This window comes from Aquarana catesbeiana, linkage group LG08, assembly GCF_042186555.1.
Source record: "Aquarana catesbeiana isolate 2022-GZ linkage group LG08, ASM4218655v1, whole genome shotgun sequence".
NCBI classification, from domain to species: domain Eukaryota; kingdom Metazoa; phylum Chordata; class Amphibia; order Anura; family Ranidae; genus Aquarana; species Aquarana catesbeiana.
This window is the reverse complement of record NC_133331.1, coordinates 44,909-71,682: the sequence shown is the minus strand read 5'-3', so window position 1 is coordinate 71,682 and position 26,774 is coordinate 44,909. Positions and strand designations below refer to the sequence as shown.

Below are 26,774 nucleotides of genomic sequence, written 5' to 3'. Positions count from 1 at the left end.
CATTGCTTACTAGAGAGGTCTATTGCTGATATAGTCATAGATCTGGATCTGAATACTGCCCTCCGGTGGAGAGATGAGGCATTGCTTACTAGAGAGGTCTATTGTAGGTACAGTCATAGATCTGGATCTGAATACTGCCCTCCGGTGGAGAGATGAGGCATTACTTACTAGAGAGGTCTATTGCTGATACAGTCATAGATCTGGATCTGAATATTGCCCTCCGGTGGAGAGATGAGGCATTGCTTACTAGAAAGGTCTATTGCAGGTACAGTCATAGATCTGATCTGAATACTGCCCTCCGGTGGAGAGATGAGGCATTGCTTACTAGAGAGGTCTATTGCAGGTACAGTCATAGATCTGATCTGAATACTGCCCTCCGGTGGAGAGATGAGGCATTGCTTACTAGAGAGGTCTATTGCAGGTACAGCCATAGATCTGGATCTGAATACTGCCCTCCGGTGGAGAGATGAGGCATTGCTTACTAGAGAGGTCTATTGCAGGTACAGTCATAGATCTGGATCTGAATACTGCCCTCCGGTGGAGAGATGAGACATTGCTTACTAGAGAGGTCTATTGCAGGTACAGTCATAGATCTGGATCTGAATACTGACCTCCGGTGGAGAGATGAGGCATTCCTTACTAGAGAGGTCTATTGCAGGTACAGTCATAGATCTGGATCTGAATACTGCCCTCCGGTGGAGAGATGAGGCATTGCTTACTAGAGAGGTCTATTGTAGGTACAGCCATAGATCTGGATCTGAATACTGCCCTCCTGTGGAGAGATGAGGCATTGCTTACTAGAGAGGTCTATTGCAGGTACAGCCATAGATCTGGATCTGAATACTGCCCTCCGGTGGAGAGATGAGGCATTGCTTACTAGAGAGGTCTATTGCAGGTACAGTCATAGATCTGGATCTGAATACTGCCCTCCGGTGGAGAGATGAGGCATTGCTTACTAGAGAGGTCTATTGTAGGTACAGCCATAGATCTGGATCTGAATACTGCCCTCCGGTGGAGAGATGAGGCATTGCTTACTAGAGAGGTCTATTGCAGGTACAGTCATAGATCTGGATCTGAATACTGCCCTCCGGTGGAGAGATGAGGCATTGCTTACTAGAGAGGTCTATTGCAGGTACAGTCATAGATCTGGATCTGAATACTGCCCTCCGGTGGAGAGATGAGGCATTGCTTACTAGAGAGGTCTATTGTAGGTACAGCCATAGATCTGGATCTGAATACTGCCCTCCGGTGGAGAGATGAGGCATTGCTTACTAGAGAGGTCTATTGCAGGTACAGTCATAGATCTGGATCTGAATACTGCCCTCCGGTGGAGAGATGAGGCATTGCTTACTAGAAAGGTCTATTGCAGGTACAGTCATAGATCTGGATCTGAATACTGACCTCCGGTGGAGAGATGAGGCATTGCTTACTAGAGAGGTCTATTGCAGGTACAGCCATAGATCTGGATCTGAATACTGACCTCCGGTGGAGAGATGAGGCATTGCTTACTAGAGAGGTCTATTGCAGGTACAGTCATAGATCTGGATCTGAATACTGCCCTCCGGTGGAGAGATGAGGCATTGCTTACTAGAGAGGTCTATTGCTGATATAGTCATAGATCTGGATCTGAATACTGCCCTCCGGTGGAGAGATGAGGCATTGCTTACTAGAGAGGTCTATTGCTGATATAGTCATAGATCTGGATCTGAATACTGCCCTCCGGTGAAGAGATGAGGCATTGCTTACTAGAGAGGTCTATTGCAGGTACAGTCATAGATCTGGATCTGAATACTGCCCTCCGGTGGAGAGATGAGGCATTGCTTATTAGAGAGGTCTATTGCAGGTACAGTCATAGATCTGGATCTGAATACTGCCCTCCGGTGGAGAGATGAGGCATTGCTTACTAGAGAGGTCTATTGCAGGTACAGTCATAGATCTGGATCTGAATACTGCCCTCCGGTGGAGAGATGAGGCATTGCTTACTAGAGAGGTCTATTGCAGGTACAGCCATAGATCTGATCTGAATACTGCCCTCCGGTGGAGAGATGAGGCATTGCTTACTAGAGAGGTCTATTGCTGATATAGTCATAGATCTGGATCTGAATACTGCCCTCCGGTGGAGAGATGAGGCATTGCTTACTAGAGAGGTCTATTGCAGGTACAGTCATAGATCTGGATCTGAATACTGCCCTCCGGTGGAGAGATGAGGCATTGCTTACTAGAGAGGTCTATTGCAGGTACAGCCATAGATCTGGATCTGAATACTGCCCTCCGGTGGAGAGATGAGGCATTGCTTACTAGAGAGGTCTATTGCAGGTACAGCCATAGATCTGGATCTGAATACTGCCCTCCGGTGGAGAGATGAGGCATTGCTTACTAGAGAGGTCTATTGCTGATATAGTCATAGATCTGGATCTGAATACTGCCCTCCAGTGGAGAGATGAGGCATTGCTTACTAGAAAGGTCTATTGCAGGTACAGTCATAGATCTGGATCTGAATACTGCCCTCCGGTGGAGAGATGAGGCATTGCTTACTAGAGAGGTCTATTGCAGGTACAGTCATAGATCTGGATCTGAATACTGCCCTCCGGTGGAGAGATGAGGCATTGCTTACTAGAGAGGTCTATTGCAGGTACAGCCATAGATCTGGATCTGAATACTGCCCTCCGGTGGAGAGATGAGGCATTGCTTACTAGAGAGGTCTATTGCTGATATAGTCATAGATCTGGATCTGAATACTGCCCTCCAGTGGAGAGATGAGGCATTGCTTACTAGAGAGGTCTATTGCAGGTACAGTCATAGATCTGGATCTGAATACTGCCCTCCGGTGGAGAGATGAGGCATTGCTTACTAGAGAGGTCTATTGCAGGTACAGTCATAGATCTGGATCTGAATACTGCCCTCCGGTGGAGAGATGAGGCATTGCTTACTAGAGAGGTCTATTGCAGGTACAGTCATAGATCTGGATCTGAATACTGCCCTCCGGTGGAGAGATGAGGCATTGCTTACTAGAGAGGTCTATTGCAGGTACAGTCATAGATCTGGATCTGAATACTGCCCTCCGGTGGAGAGATGAGGCATTGCTTACTAGAGAGGTCTATTGCAGGTACAGCCATAGATCTGGATCTGAATACTGCCCTCCGGTGGAGAGATGAGGCATTGCTTACTAGAGAGGTCTATTGCTGATATAGTCATAGATCTGGATCTGAATACTGCCCTCCAGTGGAGAGATGAGGCATTGCTTACTAGAGAGGTCTATTGCAGGTACAGTCATAGATCTGGATCTGAATACTGCCCTCCGGTGGAGAGATGAGGCATTGCTTACTAGAGAGGTCTATTGCAGGTACAGTCATAGATCTGGATCTGAATACTGCCCTCCGGTGGAGAGATGAGGCATTGCTTACTAGAGAGGTCTATTGCAGGTACAGTCATAGATCTGGATCTGAATACTGCCCTCCGGTGGAGAGATGAGGCATTGCTTACTAGAGAGGTCTATTGCAGGTACAGCCATAGATCTGGATCTGAATACTGCCCTCCGGTGGAGAGATGAGGCATTGCTTACTAGAGAGGTCTATTGCAGGAATTTCCTTTATTTAGACAAGAAAACATTTAAAAACAAAAGGATATCCAAACCCTATAACAAAAATGAAATATATTTCAGCTTACCAGTCCTTAGAAGTACTGGCGGCCTTAGTTTTCTTTTTTCAGGCTAAAAATATTTTCATCAAGTACAGAAAAATACCCGTTGAGCTAGCTATATGCTTTGCCCTCGTATAAACTACAATTCCCTCCACCCCATGTAATGGAGATGAGGGAGACCTGTTTGTAGTCCATATCAGGAGAGCAGAGCAAGCTGACAATCATCACTCCCTCCATACATTGTGATTTTATGAATTATTCGATGTTACTCTGATAGTATTTATCATCCCCGATGCAATCTGCTTTGAACTGAATGATATTGGATGGAATAGGAACCTTCCCTTCATCTATACCAGCCTTTCCCAACCTTATCCCAGAGGAACCCCTAAAATCATTTCCAGATCTCGGGGAACCCTGCTAAAACCAACTCTTTGGCCCTGATTACATGGACAGCAAGGGGGTGGTAAAAATAGGCAGATGAACTGTGGTCCAAATTCCCCCCAACTGCCCACCTAAAACATAACATGCAGCCGGACAGGTTTGTTCCCTTGCAGTGGTTCTACTTCCCTCATGTGAGGCCCTACAGACAGCTAAAAAGATCATTGGTGTCATTCTGTTGGCTTTGTCCAGTGATTGTCTTGGAACTATGAAGTCATCATGAAGGGCAACCCCTAGAAACCTCCGGAGCCGGGGTCTCCCAACTGTGGCCCTTTGCCTGCTTTTATCTGGCCGTTGGGTTACTCCCCCCCTCCCACTGTCAGCAACAATGATACACTAATCCTCCCACTGACACCAATAATGGGGCACTATTCCTCCCACTGATACCAATGATGGGGCACTATTCCTCCCACTGATACCAATGATGGGGCACTATTCCTCCCACTGACACCAATGATGGGACACTATTCCTCCCACTGATACCAATGATGGGACACTATTCCTCCCACTGATACCAATGATGGGACACTATTCCTCCCACTGACACCAATGATGGGGCACTATTCCTCCCACTGATACCAATGATGGGACACTATTCCTCCCACTGATACTAATGATGGGGCACTATTCCTCCCACTGATACCAATGATGGGACACTAATCCTCCCACTGACACCAATGATGGGGCACTATTCCTCCCCACTGACACCAATGATGGGGCATTATTCCTCCCCACTGACACCAATGATGGGACACTATTCCTCCCACTGATACCAATGATGGGGCACTATTCCTCCCACTGACACCAATGATGGGACACTATTCCTCCCACTGACACCAATGATGGGGCACTATTCCTCCCACTGATACCAATGATGGGGCACTATTCCTCCCACTGACACCAATGATGGGACACTATTCCTCCCACTGACACCAATGATGGGGCACTATTCCTCTCACTGACACCAATGATGGGGCACTATTCCTCCCACTGACACCAACGATGGGGCACTATTCCTCTCACTGATACCAATGATGGGACACTATTCCTCCCACTGACACCAATGATGGGGCACTATTCCTCCCACTGACACCAATGATGGGACACTATTCCTCCACTGACACCAATGATGGGACACTATTCCTCCCACTGATACCAATGATGGGACACTATTCCTCCCACCGACACCAATGATGGGGCACTATTCCTCCCACTGATACCAATGATGGGGCACTATTCCTCCCACTGATGGGACACTATTCCTCCCACTGATACCAATGATGGGGCACTATTCCTCCCACTGACACCAATGATGGGACACTATTCCTCCCACTGATACCAATGATGGGACACTATTCCTCCCACTGACACCAATGATGGGACACTATTCCTCCCACTGCTACCAATGATGGGACACTATTCCTCCCACCGACACCAATGATGGGGCACTATTCCTCCCACTGATACCAATGATGGGGCACTATTCCTCCCACTGACACCAATGATGGGGCACTATTCCTCCCACTGCTACCAATGATGGGACACTATTCCTCCCACCGACACCAATGATGGGGCACTATTCCTCCCACTGATACCAATGATGGGGCACTATTCCTCCCACTGATACCAATGATGGGACACTATTCCTCCCACTGATACCAATGATGGGGCATTATTCCTCCCACTGACACCAATGATGGAACACTATTCCTCCTACTGATACCAATGATGGGACACTATTCCTCCCACTGATACCAATGATGGGGCACTATTCCTCCCACTGATACCAATGATGGGGCACTATTCCTCCCACTGATAACAATGATGGGACACTATTCCTCCCACTGATACCAATGATGGGGCACTATTCCTCCCACTGATACCAATGATGGGACACTATTCCTCCCACTGATACCAATGATGGGACACTATTCCTCCCACTGATACCAATGATGGGGCACTATTCCTCCCACTGACACCAATGATGGGGCACTATTCCTCACACTGACACCAATGATGGGACACTATTCCTCCCACTGATACCAATGATGGGGCACTATTCCTCCCACTGATACCAATGATGGGACACTATTCCTCCCACTGACACCAATGATGGGGCACTATTCCTCCCACTGATACCAATGATGGGACACTATTCCTCCCACTGATACCAATGATGGGGCACTATTCCTCCCACTGATACCAATGATGGGGCACTATTCCTCCCACTGACACTGGGATACTTTTTTAGCCCATAATTCGGACCTCTAAAGGTTGAAGGGCAGTAAAGTGACCCTTTGCTTAGAAACTTTGGAAACCCCGCTCTGGAGGAACCTTGGCTGACAATGACATCCAAACAAGTGAAGTCATTTTAAAATGTGAGAGTCAGAAAAGAAGTGATAGAAAGTTTCATCCATAGCCGGGTGTCAGAGAGATCATTACTCGCTGTATACATTGTAAGTCCATTTCTGAAAATCTTCTTTTCTTTGTTTTCCAGGTTGTATGGCTAAGATCAAGGTAAGATTCTTCCTCCGGAGTCCCAATAAATATCAGGAGATGTGAGGGCCCCTGATTAGTGGGATTTTCCTTCAACTTACCTGAGTGCACCGGTCACCTCCGCCCAATGCAGGGAAACCCATATACATATATACACATACAGTATATACATACACACTATATACTATATACACATACACTATATACATACACACATACACCATATACTTGTATACACATACAGTATATACATCTATACTATATACACATACACTATATACATATACACTATATACATGGGTCAGATGGTAGACGCACCAACTAGAAATAAAACATTACTGGATCTACTGATTACCAACAATACAGACCTGATCACAGATGTGGAAATACGGGGCAATTTAGGGAACAGTGATCACAGGTCAATTGGCAGAGAGATAGCACCATGCTGGGTAAAGGCTGCTTTACCCGTTGTGGTGCTATATCTCTGAGCAGGCAATGTGAGGAACATCTACCCTTAAGATTTTCACTAGGGAACACCTATTCCTCTCTGGATTACTGGTTTTCTCACATTGGAAGTTTTCCAGTTCTTCCCTATTCCACAGCTGGGTATCCCTGAATGTTTTGTGAACACCAGCAGTCATTCCAGTGTGTTTAGCAATAGATTACCCTAATAGGACAAAGAAGCTCACTCTCCTTCCATCCTTTGGTCAGTAACCAAGGAATAGGATATTATTCCCCGCTCAATCCAGTTATATTCTACCCTCCGTTTTTTGGAAATAACACGCCAAGCTCCTGATGAAGCGTTATTGAACGCGTAACATGTAGAGCAAGTCGAGCTGAGACATATATGATATACCGTCTGGTTGCTGGATAATTGTTATATAAGTACATTATTTGGTTATTTGATCGATTAATTATCCATCTTGACTCTTTTGATAGTATGATCACTATGCTCATAGGTATTTTTTTTTTAAATATGCAAATTTTTGTATGTGTTTTTGTATTTTAATCTTGTAATAAATTTTGTAAAAAATTCCAATAGCAATTGTTGTGTTATGCCTATAAAGTCCATCATTCCAAAAAATTCCCTTTTCAATAAATAAGGGCATTAGCCAGTGCATCCCAATGGGAACATTTTTTAAAAGAGCGAACAAAAGTCCTGGATGGCTTAACTCCAATGTAAAAATGCATATAAAAGCAAAGGAGAAGGCCTTCAAAAAATACAAGGTTGAGGGATCATCATCAGCATTCAGACTTTATAAAGAATGCAACAAGAAACGTAAGGGTGCAATTAGGATGGCTAAGAGAGAACATGAAAGACACATAGCGGAGGAGAGCAAAAAAAAATCCCAAGAAATTCTTTAAGTATGTAAACAGTAAAAAAGGGAGGACAGACCATATTGGCCCCATAAAGAATGAGGAAGGACATCTGGTTACAAAGGATGGGGAGATGGCAGAGGTATTGAATTTATTCTTCTCCTCAGTCTTCACGAGTGAATCGGGGGGCTTCAGTAACCAAAACTGCAGTGTTTATCCTCAGGACACAACACAGGAAGCACCTACATGGTTAACAGAGGACGGAATTAAAATTAGACTTGGGAAACTTAACATTAATAAATCACCGGGACCAGATGGCTTGTATCCGAGGGTACTTAGGGAACTCAGTCAGGTGATTGCCAGACCGTTGTTCCTAATTTTTACTGACAGTCTATTGACTGGAATGGTACCAGCTGATTGGAGAAAAGCCAATGTAGCACCTCTGGGGGGATCTAGGATGGAAAAGGACCTGGGGGTCCTAGTAGATGATAGGCTCAGCAATGACATGCAATGCCAAGCTGCTGCTAACAAAGCAAACAGAATATTGGCATTAAAAGGGGGATCAACTCCAGAGATAAAACGATAATTCTCCCGCTCTACAAGACTCTGGTCCGGCCGCACCTGGAGTATGCTGTCCAGTTCTGGGCACCAGTCCTCAGGAGGGATGTACTGGAAATGGAGCGAGTACAAAGAAGGGCAACAAAGCTAATAAAGGGTCTGGAGGATCTTAGTTATGAGGAAAGGTTGTGAGCTCTGAACTTATCCTCTCTGGAGAAGAGACGCTTGAGAGGGGATATGATTTCATTGTATAAATACCGGACTGGTGACCCCACAATATATAAATACCGGACTGGTGACCCCACAATATACAAATACCGGACTGGTGACCCCACAATATATAAATACCGGACTGGTGACCCCACAATATACAAATACCGGACTGGTGACCCCACAATATATAAATACCGGACTGGTGACCCCACAATATACAAATACCGCACTGGTGATCCCACAATATACAAATACCGGACTGGTGACCCCACAATATACAAATACCGGACTGGTGACCCCACAATATACAAATACCGGACTGGTGACCCCACAATATACAAATACCGGACTGGTGACCCCACAATATACAAATACCGGACTGGTGACCCCACAATATATAAATACCGGACTGGTGACCCCACAATATATAAATACCGGACTGGTGACCCCACAATATACAAATACCGGACTGGTGACCCCACAATATATAAATACCGGACTGGTGACCCCACAATATATAAATACCGGACTGGTGACCCCACAATATATAAATACCGGACTGGTGACCCCACAATATATAAATACTGGACTGGTGACCCCACAATATATAAATACCGGACTGGTGACCCCACAATATATAAATACCGGACTGGTGACCCCACAATATATAAATACCGGACTGGTGACCCCACAATATACAAATACCAGACTGGTGACCCCACAATAGGGAGAAAACTTTTTCGCAGAAGGGAGTTTAACAAGACTCGTGGCCACTCATTTAAATTAGAAGAAAAGAGGTTTAACCTTAAACTATGTAGAGGGTTCTTTACTGTAAGAGCGGCAAGGATGTGGAATTCCCTTCCACAGGCGGTGGTCTCAGCGGGGAGCATTGATAGCTTCAAGAAACTATTAAATAATCTCCTGAATGACCACAACATACAGGGATATACAATGTAATACTGACATATAATCACACATATAGGTTGGGCTTGATGGACTTGTGTCTTTTTTCAACCTCACCTACTATGTAACTATGTAACAATAGACCCCTCCCCCAGCAACAGTAGACATCCCCAGGAACACAATACACCCCCCAGCAACAATAGATCTGCCCCAGCAACAAAAGATCCCTGCTGGCAATAGTAGATCCCCCAGCAGTCAGCATCAATAGACCCTTCAGCACTTCCCATCCCCCTTTGCCAGTACATACATTCTGTGCTGGAGGTGCCTGAACTGCGCTCCCTGTATCTATCTATATACTGTATCTATCTACACAGTATATATATATATATATATATATATATATATATATATATAGTCAGGTCCATAAATATTGGGACATGGACATAATTCTAATCTTTTTGGCTCTATACACCACAATGGATTTGAAATTAAATGAACAAGATGTGCTTTAACTGCAGACTTTCAGATTTAATTTGAGAGGATTTACATCCAAATCAGGTGAACAGTGTAGGAATTACAACAGTTTGTGCCTCCCACTTTTTAAGGGACCAAAAGTAATGGGACAATTGGCTTCTCAGCTGTTCCATGGCCAGGTGTGTGTTATTCCCTCATTATCCCATTTACAAGGAGCAGATAAAAGGTCCAGAGTTCATTTCAAGTGTGCTATTTGCATTTGGAATCTGTTGCTGTCAACTATCAATATGAGATCTAAAGAGCTGTCACTATCAGTGAAGCAAGCCATCATTAGGCTGAAAAAACAAAACAAACCCATCAGAGAGATAGCAAGAACATTAGGTGTGGCCAAATCAACTGTTTGGAACATCCTTAAAAAGAAAGAACGCCCCGGTGAGCTCAGCAACACCAAAAGACCCGGAAGACCACGGAAAACAACTGTGGTGGATGACCGAAGAATTCTTTCCCTGGTGAAGAAAACACCCTTCACAACAGTTGGCCAGATCAAGAACACTCTCCAGGAGGTAGGTGTATGTGTGTCAAAGTCAACAATCAAGAGAAGACTTCACCAGAGTGAATACAGAGGGTTCACCACAAGATGTAAACCATTGGTGAGCCTCAAAAACAAGAAGGCCGGATTAGAGTTTGCCAAACAACATCTAAAAAAGCCATCACAGTTCTGGAACAACATCCTATGGACAGATGAGACCAAGATCAACTTGTACCAGAGTGATGGGAAGAGAAGAGTATGGAGAAGGAAAGGAACTGCTCATGATCCAAAGCATACCACCTCATCAGTGAAGCATGGTGGTGGTAGTGTCATGGCGTGGGCATGTATGGCTGTCAATGGAACTGGTTCTCTTGTATTTATTGATGATGTGAATGCTGACAAAAGCAGCAGGATGAATTCTGAAGTGTTTCGGACAATATTATCGGCTCATATTAATCAAAATGCTTCAGAACTCATTGGACGGCTCTTCACAGTGCAGATGGACAATGACCCGAAGCATACTGCAAAAGCAACCAAAGAGTTTTTTAAGGGAAAGAAGTGGAATGTTATGCAATGGCCAAGTCAATCACCTGACCTGAATCCGATTGAGCATGCATTTCACTTGCTGAAGACAAAACTGAAGGGAAAATGCCCCAAGAACAAGCAGGAACTGAAGACAGTTGTAGTAAAGGCCTGGCAGAGCATCACCAGGGATGAAACCCAGCGTCTGGTGATGTCTATGTGTTCCAGACTTCAGGATGTAATTGACTGCAAAGGATTTGAAACCGAGTATTAAAAAGTGAAAGTTTGATGGATGATTGTTAATCTGTCCCATTACTTTTGGTCCCTTAACCAGTTGCCGACCGCCTAACGCAGATATACTGCGGCAGAATGGCATGGGCAGGCAAAATCACGTACCTGGTACCCGAGGCGGTCGGCTTTGGTCTGGCAGCGATCAGAGATGAGGGGGAGGCCATCCATTTGTGGCCCCCCCCTCGCGATCGTTCCCAGCCAATGGGAATCGTCCCCTGCCTCTGTGTAGTACACAGAGGCAGAGGATGTGATGTCATCTCTCCTCGGCTCGGCAGTTTCCGTTCCGGTGCCGAGGAGAGAAGACATCTGAGTGAGTTGCACAACACTACACCTCACAGTAGAACATGCCAGGCATACTTTACACCCCCGATCCCCCCCCCCGATCGCCCCCCGATCACCCCCCAATCACACCCCCCCCCCTTTTTCTGATTACTGCATGGTGCCAGTTTATGACAGTTAGTGTGGTGGGACAGTTAGTGTTAGCCCCCTTTAGGTCTAGGGTACCCCCTAACCCCCCCTAATAAAGTTTTAACCCCTTGATCACCCCCTGTCGCCAGTGTCACTAAGCGATCATTTTTCTTTTTTTTTTTTTTTAATTATTTATTTATATTAGAAAACCGGTTCCCCGGGATATACAGCAATAATGTGATTACATTCAACAACAATACATACATAAGTATGGAAACAATATGTAACGCACATTGATGCGAAATGAAATAACATGGCGTCACTTTTCTATAAGCTTGGGAGGCAGAGAAAAATATTACGGCACTGATGGCTTACAGATTATTTATCACAACATAGTTTCTGACATATAACTATGAGGCCATCTATATCGTTCCCTCCGCTGGTCCTCCATCTGTCAGTGTGCCTTGAATGTGATTGCAGAACTACAGGGGTACATGGTCCCGGTTTGAACGGCTCCCTATTTATTTTATTATTTTGAGAGGATAAAAGAATATCTAGTGAGAAAAAGAACAGATTAGTAGGGTAAAATGGGTATAGACAGGGTCAGAAAGAAAAAAGGCGGGGGGGGGAGGGTATGAGGGAGGGGGGAGTGTACACACGGGGGAGGGGAAGGGGCTGGGGATCTAAATAATGATTCATGAGTATGTGTATTTGTTTGCGTTTAACTGCAATTATTCCTCAAAAACAGAGTGTATTATGACCTCACCGGCCTCAAAGTGTCTGTCCTTCTTCTGAATACTTGAACACATTCCATAATTGCCAAGTTTTGGTGTACGTTTCCTGTCTGTTTTGGCTTGTGAGGATTAAGTCCTCCATCTGATTTATTTCCTCCACCTTTTGGAGCCATAGGGCTATGGTTGGTGTTTGGGTGGACTTCCATAGGAGTGGGATACAAGATTTTGCTGCGTCTAGCAAGTGACGTACAACTGATTTCTTGTAAATCCGTGTGGGGGTGTCGTTAGCATGTGAAAGAAAATATGCCGGGTCATCTGGTACAACACGGTCTGTAAATTTTTGCGTTAACTGACGGACTTCTCTCCAGAAGTTCTGGATCCGAGAACAGGACCAGAAAATATGGAGGAGTGTGCCTTTTCTTTCCTGACATCTCCAACATATATCTGACGACGAGGGGAATATTGTGTTAAGCAATGCTGGGGTTCAGTACCAATGAGTAAGGATTTTGTAATTTGTTTCTTGTATCTTGGTACATAGTGAGGATTTATGGGTGAACTGCAGGATGTGTTGTTTTTTGCTGGTGGTGAACTGACAGTTTAGTTCTTTTCCCCATTTGGAGAGGCCCTGTAATTTGTATTCCTCCGCTGGAGTGATTAACATACTATAAGTTAAAGATAATGAATGTAGTAAGGGCCCCGTTCCCGAGCAAAGGTCTTCCATAAGTGTGAGGTTTTGATCAGTGTCATTAGGTGGTGATATACTGCTGAGAAAGTGATGGAGCTGTGATGCTCTCAAAAAGTCCAGACGGAACTGTCCTTCTGGGTCGGACAACTCTGTGATAGTCTTCCACCTACCCCTATTGCTGAAGTGTGAGGCTTGGAATAGTCCCTCCTCCTTCAGTTCCCGAAACCTCCCATCACCCATTCCTGGTTCAAATAAAGGGTTACCTAGTATGGGCTTAAGTGGTGAATTACGAGAGAAGAGAGAAGATGAGTCAATCAGATGAGCACAGACACGCCGTGTTACCTATTAACGGGTGGTGCTTGAGGCCTGTTGGGAGGGCAGTTTAACACCAGGGGATTCTGTGTATAGGAGTCTTGCTTTGTGCTTGTTCAAGTTGCGTCCACAGTTTAGTGGTTGTATGTCGGCACCAGTCGATAAGCCTACCTAGATGTGTTGCTCTGTAGTAAGTCTGAAGTTCAGGCATTGCCAGACCTCCGTATCGTTTGGGCAACGAAAGGATCTTCCTGTGAAGTCGCGTTTTTTTCCCTGCCCAAAGAAATTTAGTGAATATTGATCTTATTTGGTTAAAGTAGTCTGCGGGTATATGTATTGGAATAGTCTGTAGGAGATACAAGAATTTGGGTAGGATTGTCATTTTGAGGATGTTACAAAGTCCAAACCAGGAGTGGAGCCCCCCATTCCATTTATCTAGCATTTGTTGGACTTTTTTTAGTAGGGGTGGGAAGTTAAGCTTAAACAATTGGGAAAATGTCGGAGGTATGTGTGTACCCAGGTATTTCAGGGCTGTAGTAGTCCATTTCAGGTGGAAACTATTTTGAAGTTGTGTGAGTTGTGGTTGTGGAATTCCCAGTCCCATCGCTTCAGACTTACTAAAATTAATTCTTAGATTGGCCAATTGACCATAGATGTAAAATTCTTTCATAAGATTGGGGAGAGAGATGGTTGGGTTCGTGAGGGAGAACATCAAGTCGTCAGCATATGCAGAAACTTTATATTGTTTTTTATCTACTTCTACTCCTGTGATGTCTGGATTCAATCTAATATGGCATAGGAAAGGTTCCAGGGATAGCGCGAAGAGTAGAGGTGATAAGGGGCAGCCTTGACGGGTCCCATTTTTAATTGGGAAAGCTTCCGAGATTACCCCGTTCGCTCTTACTCTGGCTGTTGGGTCTGAATAAATTGCGGAGATCCAATGTAACATTTTGTCTCCTAGTCCTATGTGTTTCAGCGTTGCAAACATGAACCTCCAGCTGACCCGGTTGAACGCCTTTTCGGCGTCTGTTCCGAGTAAGATGCATGGGGATTTGGTACTATTAGCTATATGCAGTAGGTTAAGGACTTTAATCGTGTTGTCCCTAGCCTTCCTAGTCGGGACGAAGCCTACTTGGTCTAGGTGTATGAGTGAGGTGAGGTGTTGTAATCTGGTGGCGATGATCTTTGTAAAAAGTTTTAGATCTGTGTTCAAAAGGGAAATCGGGCGATAGGACCCGCATTGACCTGGATCTTTACCCTCTTTTGGTATAACAGAGATTTGTGCCTGTAGCGTGGATTTATGAAACTTCCCCCCTGAGCCTAGGTTGTTATAAAGTCTGACCAGGTGTTGACCTAGAGAAGGGAGTAGGGTCTTATAATAAGGAATTGTAAGTCCATCTGGGCCTGGTGCTTTACCCAATTTCGTATTTTTTAATGCAATTTGTAGTTCGTTCAACGTGATGGGGTCCTCTAATATTGATTTTGCATCATCTGGGAGGGTCGGCATTAGGGAGGATGATATGTAATCCATTGTGTTTTCGGGGAGGGTTTGCATCTCCTTTAAATTGTATAGAGAGGTGTAGAAGGAACTAAACTCCTGCATTTGTTGGGGTAGAGAGGCCTTCCGACCCGTAGGGGACATAATGTGGGGTATATATGAGGCCATTCTTTGTTCTCGTAACGATTGGGCTAGAAGCCTCCCGCATTTGTTACCCGATTCGTAATTTTTCCTTTTGCTAATTTGTATTGCCGCTTTCGCCTTATATCGTAGGAGGTCAGTAATCTGCGTTCGGACTGAGTCTAGTTCTATTTCCAGTTGTTTGGTGGGTGTCTGTTTATGACGCTCTTCTAATGTTTCTAATTTCTTTAGCAAATTATTCAATTGTGCAATCCTTTGCTTTTTGAGTCGTGAACCGTGTTTGATAAGTATCCCCCTAATAACGGTTTTGTGCGCTTCCCACACTAGCCCGATGTCACAGTCAGGGGTGGTATTAGAGGTAAAATAGTGACCTATTTCCTTGGTTACCTCAGCTAAGACTTCAGGGTCCTTCAAAAGTCCCTCCACGGTGGTCTCTGTGTTGACCTCAGATCTGGGAGAACGTACCACAGTGTGATCGGGGCATGGTCCGACCATGTAATTGAGCCTATAGTGGCTTCTTTAATCGCCTGCAAGTCTCTGTGAGGAATCAGGAAATAATCGATTCTGGAGTACGTCTGGTGTGGTTTAGAAAAAAAAGTAAAGTCCTTCTCCCCCGGATGAAAAAGACGCCAAGCGTCTATCAGTTGTGAATTGTGTAACGTCGTACCAATACGTTTGTGCAAATCATGCGAGGTTGAGGATTTTCCAGTGGAAGTATCCTCCATAGAGGAAAGGGGAACGTTCAGGTCACCTCCCAAGATCAACTGTCCCTCCGAGAATTGCGATAGTAGGTCTAGGTGTCGTTTGAGGAATATGTCTTGGTGTGTGTTGGGAACGTACAGATTAGCTAGGGTTACTTTTGTGTCCCCGATTTTTCCCTTTAGGAAGAGGAATCTACCTTCCTTGTCCTATTTCACTTCTGTAAGTGACCATGGGATTTTAGACGAAATTAGAATGGAAACCCCTCTAGATTTAGCCTCTGTGTACTTTGAGTGATAGACCACCGGGAAAAATCTGTTCTGAAGCGTCGGCAGAGAGCCTTCTCTAAAGTGGGTCTCCTGCAAAAAAACAATATCAGCACCCATGCGTCTCATGTCATTAGTCAGCATACGTCTTTTCTCTGGTGTGTTTAGGCCTTTCACGTTTAGTGATACTAAGTTTATGGAGGCCATAATCGTGTTGGGTATATTGATGTTCGAGGGGTAGATAATAAGGAGGGGGTGGGGGAGGAGGTAAGGGGCGGGGGGAGTAAAGGGGGTGTAGAGCAGGTTCAGTAGGAGAAAGTGAGAAAACTCAGGAAGGAGTAAAAGAGAAAATTTAGAAGCTAACACTAGAGAGTGCAGCTTAGTGCAATTACTAAATTAGCCAAATAGGCTATTACGCTCCCCAGACGTTACACTGGGAATGGAGCGCTGTCCTATGTGGGACGGTGGATAGACAGGGCCGGGAGGTGAGCCCCCGAGCCTCCCCTTCCACCCCCGGCTATCTATGGTGTTTATTTGTGCATGCGGTATGCGGTTATCAACAAGATAGCGGAGCGCAGCCCTATGTGGGCTGTTGAATAGGCAGGGTCGGGGGAGACAAGTCCCCGAATTCCTCCATCCAACCCCGGCCATCAATAATTGTGCAACATACCATTGAAAATAATGTGATCGGACATTCTGGTGTTATAAACGTGTATGAGGTATGTAATAACAGGGGCTAAAAATGAGATTAATATAACTAAACACAAAAGCAGTGTTGTAGAACAAATGACTTCAACAAGTTAAACAGTGAGAGTTAACTATTCCATCCCTGCCCAGCGTTACATATCATTGAGACAACATCATCTACTTTACAGCATGGTGAAATGTACTTGGTGTGGAGATCAATGAAATGTACCTAGATTATAAAGACAATTAGATAGCATGAAACAAAATAGAATAACATAAAATAAGATATGGGTATACCCCAAGGAAGTACAGGTTCCGTGTGCGGGACTAGGTTTGGAGCTTGTGGGCAGTTTACCATCTCCCAAGCCGCATCAAAGGGATCTCCAACTGTCGCGGAACCGGAAGCACAGACTTAGCAGTTAGGTTTCTCCCCCTACCCCCATAAGGAAAAGCAGTTTTGGATCACTTGTAGTGGTCACATTCCTTCACGTCAGTTCTGTATAGACGGTGGTTTGTAGCGTAAATGTCGCTTCCTGTCCCTGTGAAAGTAGAGCAATGTTCCTCTGTCCGTGAGGGTGGGTTTTAATAAGTTCCGGGGGGATTCCACCTCTGTAAACTGTATATGTCAATAGCTCCGTGACATTTAGGACAAATAGTGTCTCAGGTGGAGACAGATCTAAGAGCCTCTTGTCTTGCTGCACCTCTCAGGGGAGTCTATCTTGGGGATTCTGCTCTGGCCGGCTCTGGGACTGGCATGTCTGATAGTAAGAGAGAGGGAAAAGTCTGCGCCTAGTGTGCCGCCTTCTGCCTGGTCTCCCCTCTAAAAAACAGGGATGAGTGCCTAGAAAACTTTGGCTACCCTCATGGACTAGGGGTCACCTGTATAACTATGAGAAGTTGTGGCTGGACAGGGATGGACGGCCATAGGCCTACTCACGTAGTTCTCCACCCGATGCCGACCGGTGTCTGCGCCTGTTCCTTTGCTGGCGTGGTGGCAGAGGGTCACGAGGTCTTAAAGGACCCGATCTTCCAGATGAACGAGGGAGGAACTGAAGCCAGTCCGGAACCTGGATAGGCTCCACTTCCATAAATCTGAAAAGAGCTGGGAGATCCTCGGTTGCAATCATTTTTCTGATCGCTGTATTAGTGTCGCTGGTGACGCTAGTTAGTGAGGTAAATATTTAGGTTCGCCGTCAGCGTTTTATAGCGACAGGGACCCCCATATACTACCTAATAAAGGTTTTAACCCCTTGATTGCCCCCTAGTTAACCCTTTCACCACTGATCACCGTATAACCGTTACGGGTGACGCTGGTTAGTTTGTTTATTTTTTATAGTGTCAGGGCACCCGCCGTTTATTACCGAATAAAGGTTTAGCCCCCTGATCGCCCGGCGGTGATATGCGTCGCCCCAGGCAGCGTCAGATTAGTGCCAGTACCGCGAACACCCACGCACGCACCGTACGCCTCCCTTAGTGGTATAGTATCTGATCGGATCAATATCTGATCCGATCAGATCTATACTAGCGTCCCCAGCAGTTTAGGGTTCCCAAAAACGCAGTATTAGTGGGATCAGCCCAGATACCTGCTAGCACCTGCGTTTTGCCCCTCCGCCCGGCCCAGCCCAGCCCACCCAAGTGCAGTATCGATCGATCACTGTCACTTACAAAACACTAAACACATAACTGCAGCGTTCGCAGAGTCAGGCCTGATCCCTGCGATCGCTAACAGTTTTTTTGGTAGCGTTTTGGTGAACTGGCAAGCACCAGCGGCCTAGTACACCCCGGTCGTAGCCAAACCAGCACTGCAGTAACACTTGGTGACGTGGCGAGTCCCATAAGTGCAGTTCAAGCTGGTGAGGTGACAAGCACAAGTAGTGTCCCGCTGCCACCAAGAAGAAGACAAACACAGGCCCGTCGTGCCCATAATGCCCTTCCTGCTGCATTCGCCAATCCTAATTGGGAACCGACCACTTCTGCAGCGCCCGTACTTCCCCCATTCACATCCCCAACCAAATGCAGTCGGCTGCACGAGAGGCATTTTCTTTATGTCCTCCCGAGTACCCCTACCCAACGAACCCCCCCAAAAAAGATGTTGTGTCTGCAGCAAGCGCGGATATAGGCGTGACACCCGCTATTATTGTCCCTCCTATCCTGACAATCCTGGTCTTTGCATTGGTGAATGTTTTGAACGCTACCATTCACTAGTTGAGTATTAGCGTAGGGTACAGCATTGCACAGACTTTTACAGGGTCTCCCAAGATTCCATCGCATTGTGAAAGACCCGAACCTGGAACCGGTTACAGTTATAAAAGTTAGTTACAAAAAAAGTGTAAAAAAAAAAAAAAAAAAAACACAAACAAAAATATAAAATAAAAAAAAATAGTTGTCATAGTTACATAGTTACATAGTAGGTGAGGTTGAAAAAAGACACAAGTCCATTGTCGTTTTATTGTTCTCTCTCTCTCTATTCTCTCTCTCTATTGTTCTGCTCTTTTTTACTGTATTCTATTCTGCAATGTTTTATTGTTATTATGTTTTATCATGTTTGCTTTTCAGGTATGCAATTTTTTTATACTTTACCATTTACTGTGTTTTATTGTTAACCATTTTTTTGTCTTCAGGTACGCCATTCACGACTTTGAATGGTTATACCAGAATGATGCCTGCAGGTTTAGGTATCATCTTGGTATCATTCTTTTCAGCCAGCGGTCGGCTTTCATGTAAAAGCAATCCTAGTGGCTAATTAGCCTCTAGACTGCTTTTACAAGCAGTGGGAGGGAATGCCCCCCCACCGTCTTCCATGTTTTTCTCTGGCTCTCCTGTCTCAACAGGGAACCTGAGAATGCAGCCGGTGATTCAGCCAGTTGACCATAGAGCTGATCAGAGACCAGAGTGGCTCCAAACATCTCTATGGCCTAAGAAACCGGAAGCTACGAGCATTTCATGACTTAGATTTCGCCGGATGTAAACAGCGCCATTGGGAAATTGGGAAAGCATTTTATCACACCGATCTTGGTGTGGTCAGAGGGCAGAGGAGAGATCTAGGGTCTAATAGACCCCAATTTTTTCAAAAAAGAGTACCTGTCACTACCTATTGCTATCATAGGGGATATTTACATTCCCTGAGATAACAATAAAAATGATTTAAAAAAAAAATGAAAGGAACAGTTTAAAAATAAGATAAAAAAGCAAAAAAAAATAATAAAGAAAAAAAAAAGCACCCCTGTCCCCCCTGCTCTCTCGCTAAGGCGAACGCAAGCGTCGGTCTGGCGTCAAATGTAAACAGCAATTGCACCATGCATGTGAGGTATCACCGCGAAGGTCAGATCGAGGGCAGTAATTTTAGCAGTAGACTCCCTCTGTAAATCTAAAGTGGTAACCTGTAAAGGCTTTTAAAGGCCTTTAAAAATGTATTAATTTTATTGCCACTGCACATTTGTGCGCAATTTTAAAGCATGTCATGTTTGGTATCCATGTACTCGGCCTAAGATCATCTTTTTTATTTCATCAAACATTTGGGCATTATAGTGTGTTTTAGTGCATTAAAATTTTAAAAAGTGTGTTTTTTCCCCAAAAAATGCGATTGAAAAATTGCTGCGCAAATACTGTGTGAAAAAAAAAAATTAAACACCCACCATTTTAATCTGTAGGGCATTTGTTTTAAAAAAATATATAATGTTTGGGGGTTCAAAGTGAGTTCAAAATAATTTTTTCATGTAATCAAAAAGTGTCAGAAAGGGCTTTGTCTTCAAGTGGTTAGAAGAGTGGGTGATGTGTGACATAAGCTTCTAAATGTTGTGCATAAAATGCCAGGACAGTTCAAAACCCCCCCAAATGACCCCATTTTGGAAAGTAGACACCCCAAGCTATTTGCTGAGAGGTATAGTGAGTATTTTGCAGACCTCACTTTTTGTCACAAAGTTTTGAAAATTGAAAAAAGCAAAAAAAAATTTTTTTTTCTTGTCTTTCTTCATTTTCAAAAACAAACGAGAGCTGCAAAATACTCACCATGCCTCTCAGCAAATAGCTTGGGGTGTCTACTTTCCAAAATGGGGTCATTTGGGGGGGGGGTTGTGCCACCTGGGCATTCCATGGCCTCCGAAACTGTGATAGGCAGTGAAGAGTGAAATCAAAAATTTACACCCTTAGAAATCCTGAAGGCGGTGATTGGTTTTCGGGGCCCCGTACGCAGCTAGGCTCCTAAAAAGTCCCACACATGTGGTATCCCCATACTCAGGAGAAGCAGCTAAATGTATTTTGGGGTGCAATTCCACATATGCCCATGGCCTGTGTGAGCAATATATCATTTAGTGACAACTTTGTGCAAAAAAAAAAAAAAAATTTGTCACATTCCCGCAACTTGTGTCAAAATATAAAATATTCCATGGACTCAACATGCCTCAAAGCAAATAGCTTGGGGTGTCTACTTTCCAAAATGGGGTCATTTGGGGGGGTTTTATGCCATCTACGCATTTTATGGCCTTCAAAACTGTGATAGGTAGTGAGGAGTAAAATCAAAAATTTACACCCTTAGAAATCCTGAAGGCGGTGATTGGTTTTCGGGGTCCCGTACGCGGCTAGGCTCCCAAAAAGTCCCACACATGTGGTATCCCCGTACTCAGGAGAAGCAGCTGAATATATTTTGGGGTGCAATTCCACATATGCCCATGACCTGTGTGAGCAATATATCATTTAGTGACAACTTTTTGTAATTTTTTTTTTTTTTGTCATTATTCAATCACTTGGGACAAAAAAAATGAATATTCAATGGGCTCAACATGCCTCTCAGCAAATTCCTTGGGGTGTCTACTTTCCAAAATGGGGTAATTTGTGGGGGTTTTGTACTGCCCTGCCATTTTAGCACCTCAAGAAATGACATAGGCAGTCATAAACTAAAAGCTGTGTAAATTCCAGAAAATGTACCCTAGTTTGTAGGCGCTATAACTTTTGCGCAAACCAATAAATATACGCTTATTGACATTTTCTTTACCAAAGACATGTGGCCGAATACATTTTGGCCTAAATGTATGACTAAAATTGAGTTTATTGGATTTTTTTTATAACAAAAAGTAGAAAATATCATTTTTTTTCAAAATGTTCGGTCTTTTTCCGTGTATAGCGCAAAAAATAAAAATGGCAGAGGTGATCAAATACCATCAAAAGAAAGCTCTATTTGTGGGAAGAAAAGGACGCAAATTTCGTTTGGGTACAGCATTGCATGACCGCGCAATTAGCAGTTAAAGCGACGCAGTGCCAAATTGTAAAAAGTGCTCTGGTCAGGAAGGGGGTAAATCCTTCCGGGGCTGAAGTGGTTAAAGAGTGGGAGGCACATATACAAACTGTTGTAATTCCTACACCTTTCACCTGATTTGGATGTAAATCCCCTCAAATTAAAGCTGAAAGTCTGCAGTTAAGCACATCTTGTTCATTTCATTTCAAATCCATTGTGGTGGTGTATAGAGCTAAAAAGAGTAGAATTGTGTCCATGTCCCAATATTTATGGACCTGACTGTATATATATCTGCTCCAGTCAATTCCCTAGCACAGTCCTCTCTCTCCTTTGTAACTCTCTCCTCTTCTGGGAGTGCCCAATTACTGTCTGTGCTGGCCCAGCTCCTTCCTATCTCCCTTCACCTCATTACATAATCTTGCCGGGGGGGGGGGGGGACCGAAGAGGAATCCTATGGGTTGTCACTTGGGGGACAGTTCTGACATCACATCAAAGATGGCGGCACCCATAAGCAATCTCAGGGCTTCTGGACATCTACACAAGGGTCGCTTTACAGCTAAATAACATCAAATACAATAAATGCTCCTATCGTGTTATTGGAAGGTTTTTGTTGAAACTAATTGTCTGGTGATGGGCTCTTTAAGGTGGAGATTTCAGTGATAACCAATAACTGTTTTCCTTACATTTTCAGTGCAATTTCTAAAAATAGAATTCTTATAAACTCGTAATAACAAACAATTTGCTAAAATCTTTTCCTTTTTCCCTTTCTCTCCAGAAACCTCTGCCTGAGAGTTCAGGTAAGACAATCCAAACATCTTCCAACGATTGAAACCACAGATAGAGATGAGCAGCCAGATAGACATTGGACTTCCGGCCTGCATTTCCAAAGCCTTACCCCTGAGTGTTCTGACTCAGCATGAGGTGTATCTGCAGAGAGGCCGCTGCTTCCACACACAGGGCAAAGGTCCTTCTCTGCTTTGGACACCTGAAAGGCTTTGGACATCTTTTGTCTTGCTGTCTCCAGAATGTATTTAGTTGACTGAAACCGAAAGTTCAGTTGGACTTTAGTCATTTCCTTCCATGCATGACCCTCAGGGGGTACCGACACCATGGCCAAAGGTCAGCTGTTCTGAATAGGTACCTCAGGTAGCCTGCTCCCTCCTTCCCCCGCACACTCCTATTGGCCCAGCAATATATTGGGACACTTTCTTAGCCAGTAGGAATGTGCCTGAGGTCAGAGGGGCCAGTAAGAGAAGTGGTGGAGATTCGCACGTTCAGCATGGGTGGCATTTGGCCATAGAAGATGGAAACGAAAGCTGATGCCCTCCATACCTGCTAGCAGCTCTCTTTTTGTCACTTTAACCCCTTCCCACCCACTCCGGTGTCCCTTTAAAAAGTTCTGAAAGCCTGGGGGGGTAGAAAGGATTGGTGATCACCTGAGCACTGTGATTGGCTGTCACAGTGGTCACATGACCAGGAGCCAGTCCGTTCGGCTACTGATCATTAGTGGGGACTGGGAGCTGTCTTTGTGCTGGTGAGCGCACTCTCAGCACAGAAACTTTTCCCGCCCAGTGACGCGCGTGTGCGGTGTGTGGGCATTAATGCCCGCCCTTTTGCTGCCACACATATATGTTATGTGGGGGCTACAAATTAAAGGGAGCCTGTGAGGATGGAAAAAAAGAGCTGCAAGTACTGACTTGGCTGACAGACTGTCATCCCATTTCTTTCTTTCATTATTCAGCCACTAATTTATGTAAAGCATGCAGGACAGCCGTTTTAGACTTCACTTGCTGCATGCTTGTTCTTGATCCATGACTTTTTTGGGCACAGAAGCCTAGGTCAGGATGATCGACCTGCTTTAAAAAGCATGTCAAGGACAACACTGTCTTTTTTATTCCCAAAGATTTCCACAAAGATTTCATTGACTTATCATTTGAATCCACCCATTCTCACCTTATTCTACGTCTCTTCTACTCTTCTGTACAGGTTTAGGGTTCGTTGTCACGTCACCCACAACCCAAGATAACCAGAAAGAACTGAGCTTCCCCATGGAAGAGACGGATCCATTACAAAGTGCTGAGTACGCCCCCTGAACTCCAAGCACCGGCACCCCAACTGAGACTCAGACATCACTCCTATCAGCCAAACCTTGGCTGCTTCAAACTCCGGGGCAGATGGAGCTGCTACTTTGCACCCTTAAGCCACCAACCTGTGTCTACAGTAAAGAGGAACTCTTGCAAAAAAAAAAAAAACGCCATACACAGCTTTGTAGGCAGCTAAATCCTCCTGCAAAGCAGTAATGTGACTACACCATATCAGCTTCATGACTCAACGGATCATGGGGGGGATTGACATGGCGGCCATGGCGGTCTTACTTTTTCAGATGGATAGCCACATGGCTGCAAAGCATGGCCCCAAATTGACGATATCTTGGAAGTGAAAACAAGACAACAGCTGCCTTTATTCTTCAGTGTTATCCTTCAGAAGGTCTACTCTTCCTTGTACAAGGGATTATGAGAAGAACTATTGGCATGGCATGCATGACAGTTCATTAGCTTAATACTCTTGGATAATAATAGTTTTCTCTCTTGAGGCCAGTAACATGGAAGAGCCATACAAGACCGTGCCCCACTATGTTGCCTAAGAGTGTGTTGCAGTAGAGGAGGCCCGTCTACCACCATCTTTTATTAACCTGATGTCACGGAACATCCCACACTCCGCTTGAGTGCTTCCGTCAGTATACCGCTTCCTAAGTTCTGGAAAACGAGTCCAATGGATCTGGCTGTAGGAACCCCCAAGAACTAGACAACACCAGTCTTGGAGTACATCAGGACTAACTCTTTATTTGAGATCTCACACAAATTTATACAGCAGGATGACTCAAAGCTAACCTAATTAACATTAGCTAATTTACTACAAAATTTACCCAGACCAGATGACTCAGAGACATGACCTGTAGGACAGACTTGTGGGCACCAAGCTTCACACAGTAGTATAAACACAATAGCAGGAGCTAATTACAATTAACAATACAAACAACAATCTCCCCCCTCCTCAGCCTAGACTGTTCGTCTCCTAGCCAGTGCTGGTGGCTAATGTGATCAGCTCATTCAATTAACACACATTACCATAAACATCAACACAGGGTTAATTAGAACAAACAACAATGAGTTGAATACCCTTAGAACCTGTGGTAAGCCAGACTAAACTCATTTACATTAAACACATTATAGCTGACATCAGACAGGTGAGTGGAGTTGATGACATTAGCATCTTCTCACAGTATGAGTCCCAACAGTATGAATCAGTCACTATTGCTACTATGGCAAATACAGGGTCCCCAGAGTCTGTGTGTTTTGAGGGGACATGGAGCTGAATCCAAAGTAACACCAACCCCAGGGTCCCCAGGCATACAGCTCACAGAGAGCACCATTCCCCCAAATGCCAGGGCCCATAATCTGTTGGCAAGAGGCTAGCGTTCAGTCCCCTCCAATAGCCTCTATCCCGGGTGAGTCTGTCACACCTAACTTGTCCTGTTGACTTATCTTCCTTCTTCCCATTTAACCAGCTGTTCCCAACCCCTACTCAGCACACGCAACCTGTCCCTGCAGGCCTAGAGACAATTTATGGGACAGTGGTTGGTGAATGGACAAACTAATGGACCTCCTGCATTCAGCATGGATGTGAACACAGTTTTTCAGAGTGATGTACATTTGTGGTAATAAAGTATGAACTGTGTGATACCAATCTGAACCTTAATCTCAAATTTGGTTTATGGAACAATAAGCTTGTGAAACCCTCCAGCTTAGTTATCAGTATGGTAAAGAGACAGTAAAACCATACAGATTATGGTGAGAATAAGCTAAAGAAATCAAATTATATAGCCTAATATTAAAGATGGCTCCACCGTGCATTGTACTGATATTTTTGGATTTGGTTCCTTTAGTCCCTTCTCACTATACCCGGATGGTTATACTGTCTCGTTGGGTCCCAAGTCCTACTCCATGGAAGCCATGATGTCCATACACTGCACTGATGATGGCCAAAAACCTGCAAACAGCTGCTTGTAGTTTGGATTAAATTGGTTCCATGAGGCTACATTTGCACTATACACCAGCAGGTTTGGATGTTGGAACATCATGAAATGATTTTATGGTTTTCTCACTGTCCTGAAATGAGGAATATGTTGTTTAATTTTTGAGATATGTTTTGGATTAAGACATGTGAATATCTTATGGTAAAGGAAAAAGCACATGGAAGGAATAAACCCATTTCTGGATCATACCATGCACTTATAATAGCTAATTGTCTCAATATACTGAACTACTGTTTTCCATGGACAAATATCTCATGTTTTGTAGCACCTAATACAGACATCTTTATATTTTTTTCTTGTTCTTATTATTTATCTTTTTATTTATTTTTTCTTATTCTATAAATGGTGATAGGAAGAAGGAAGGGTTCAGTGGATGATGAGAGAAGTCAGAAGACTCTTTGGGTTATTTAAAAGAAACACAGAGCTTATTCTATTGAAACTGCTTGTATATTGTTTTTTGTGAATGGGCAAAATCAAATCACATAGGTTGGACTTGATGGACTTGTGTCTTTTTCAACCTCACCTTCTATGTAACTATGTAAATGTTTCCAGGCTATATTCCCTGCAATTCTAATGTGTAAATGCAGAAAATACTGCTTTATGGCCACTAGAGGGAGATGATTATCATAAGCAAAAAG

At 44.3% G+C, this 26,774-nt stretch overlaps 1 protein-coding gene across 1 annotated transcript in view; it reads left to right on the top strand.

Moving 5' to 3' along the window:
* Nucleotides 1-26,428, top strand: part of LOC141105509 (uncharacterized) — a 157,249-nt gene extending 130,821 nt beyond the window's left edge. The window contains exons 6-8 of the mRNA XM_073595367.1: nt 6,575-6,594; nt 22,816-22,837; nt 24,027-26,428. Coding sequence (XP_073451468.1) covers nt 6,575-6,594; nt 22,816-22,837; nt 24,027-24,133 — 149 coding nt within the window. The 3' untranslated portion in view covers nt 24,134-26,428. The remainder of the gene's footprint in view (nt 1-6,574; nt 6,595-22,815; nt 22,838-24,026) is intronic.
* Nucleotides 26,429-26,774: the final 346 nt, after the last annotated feature.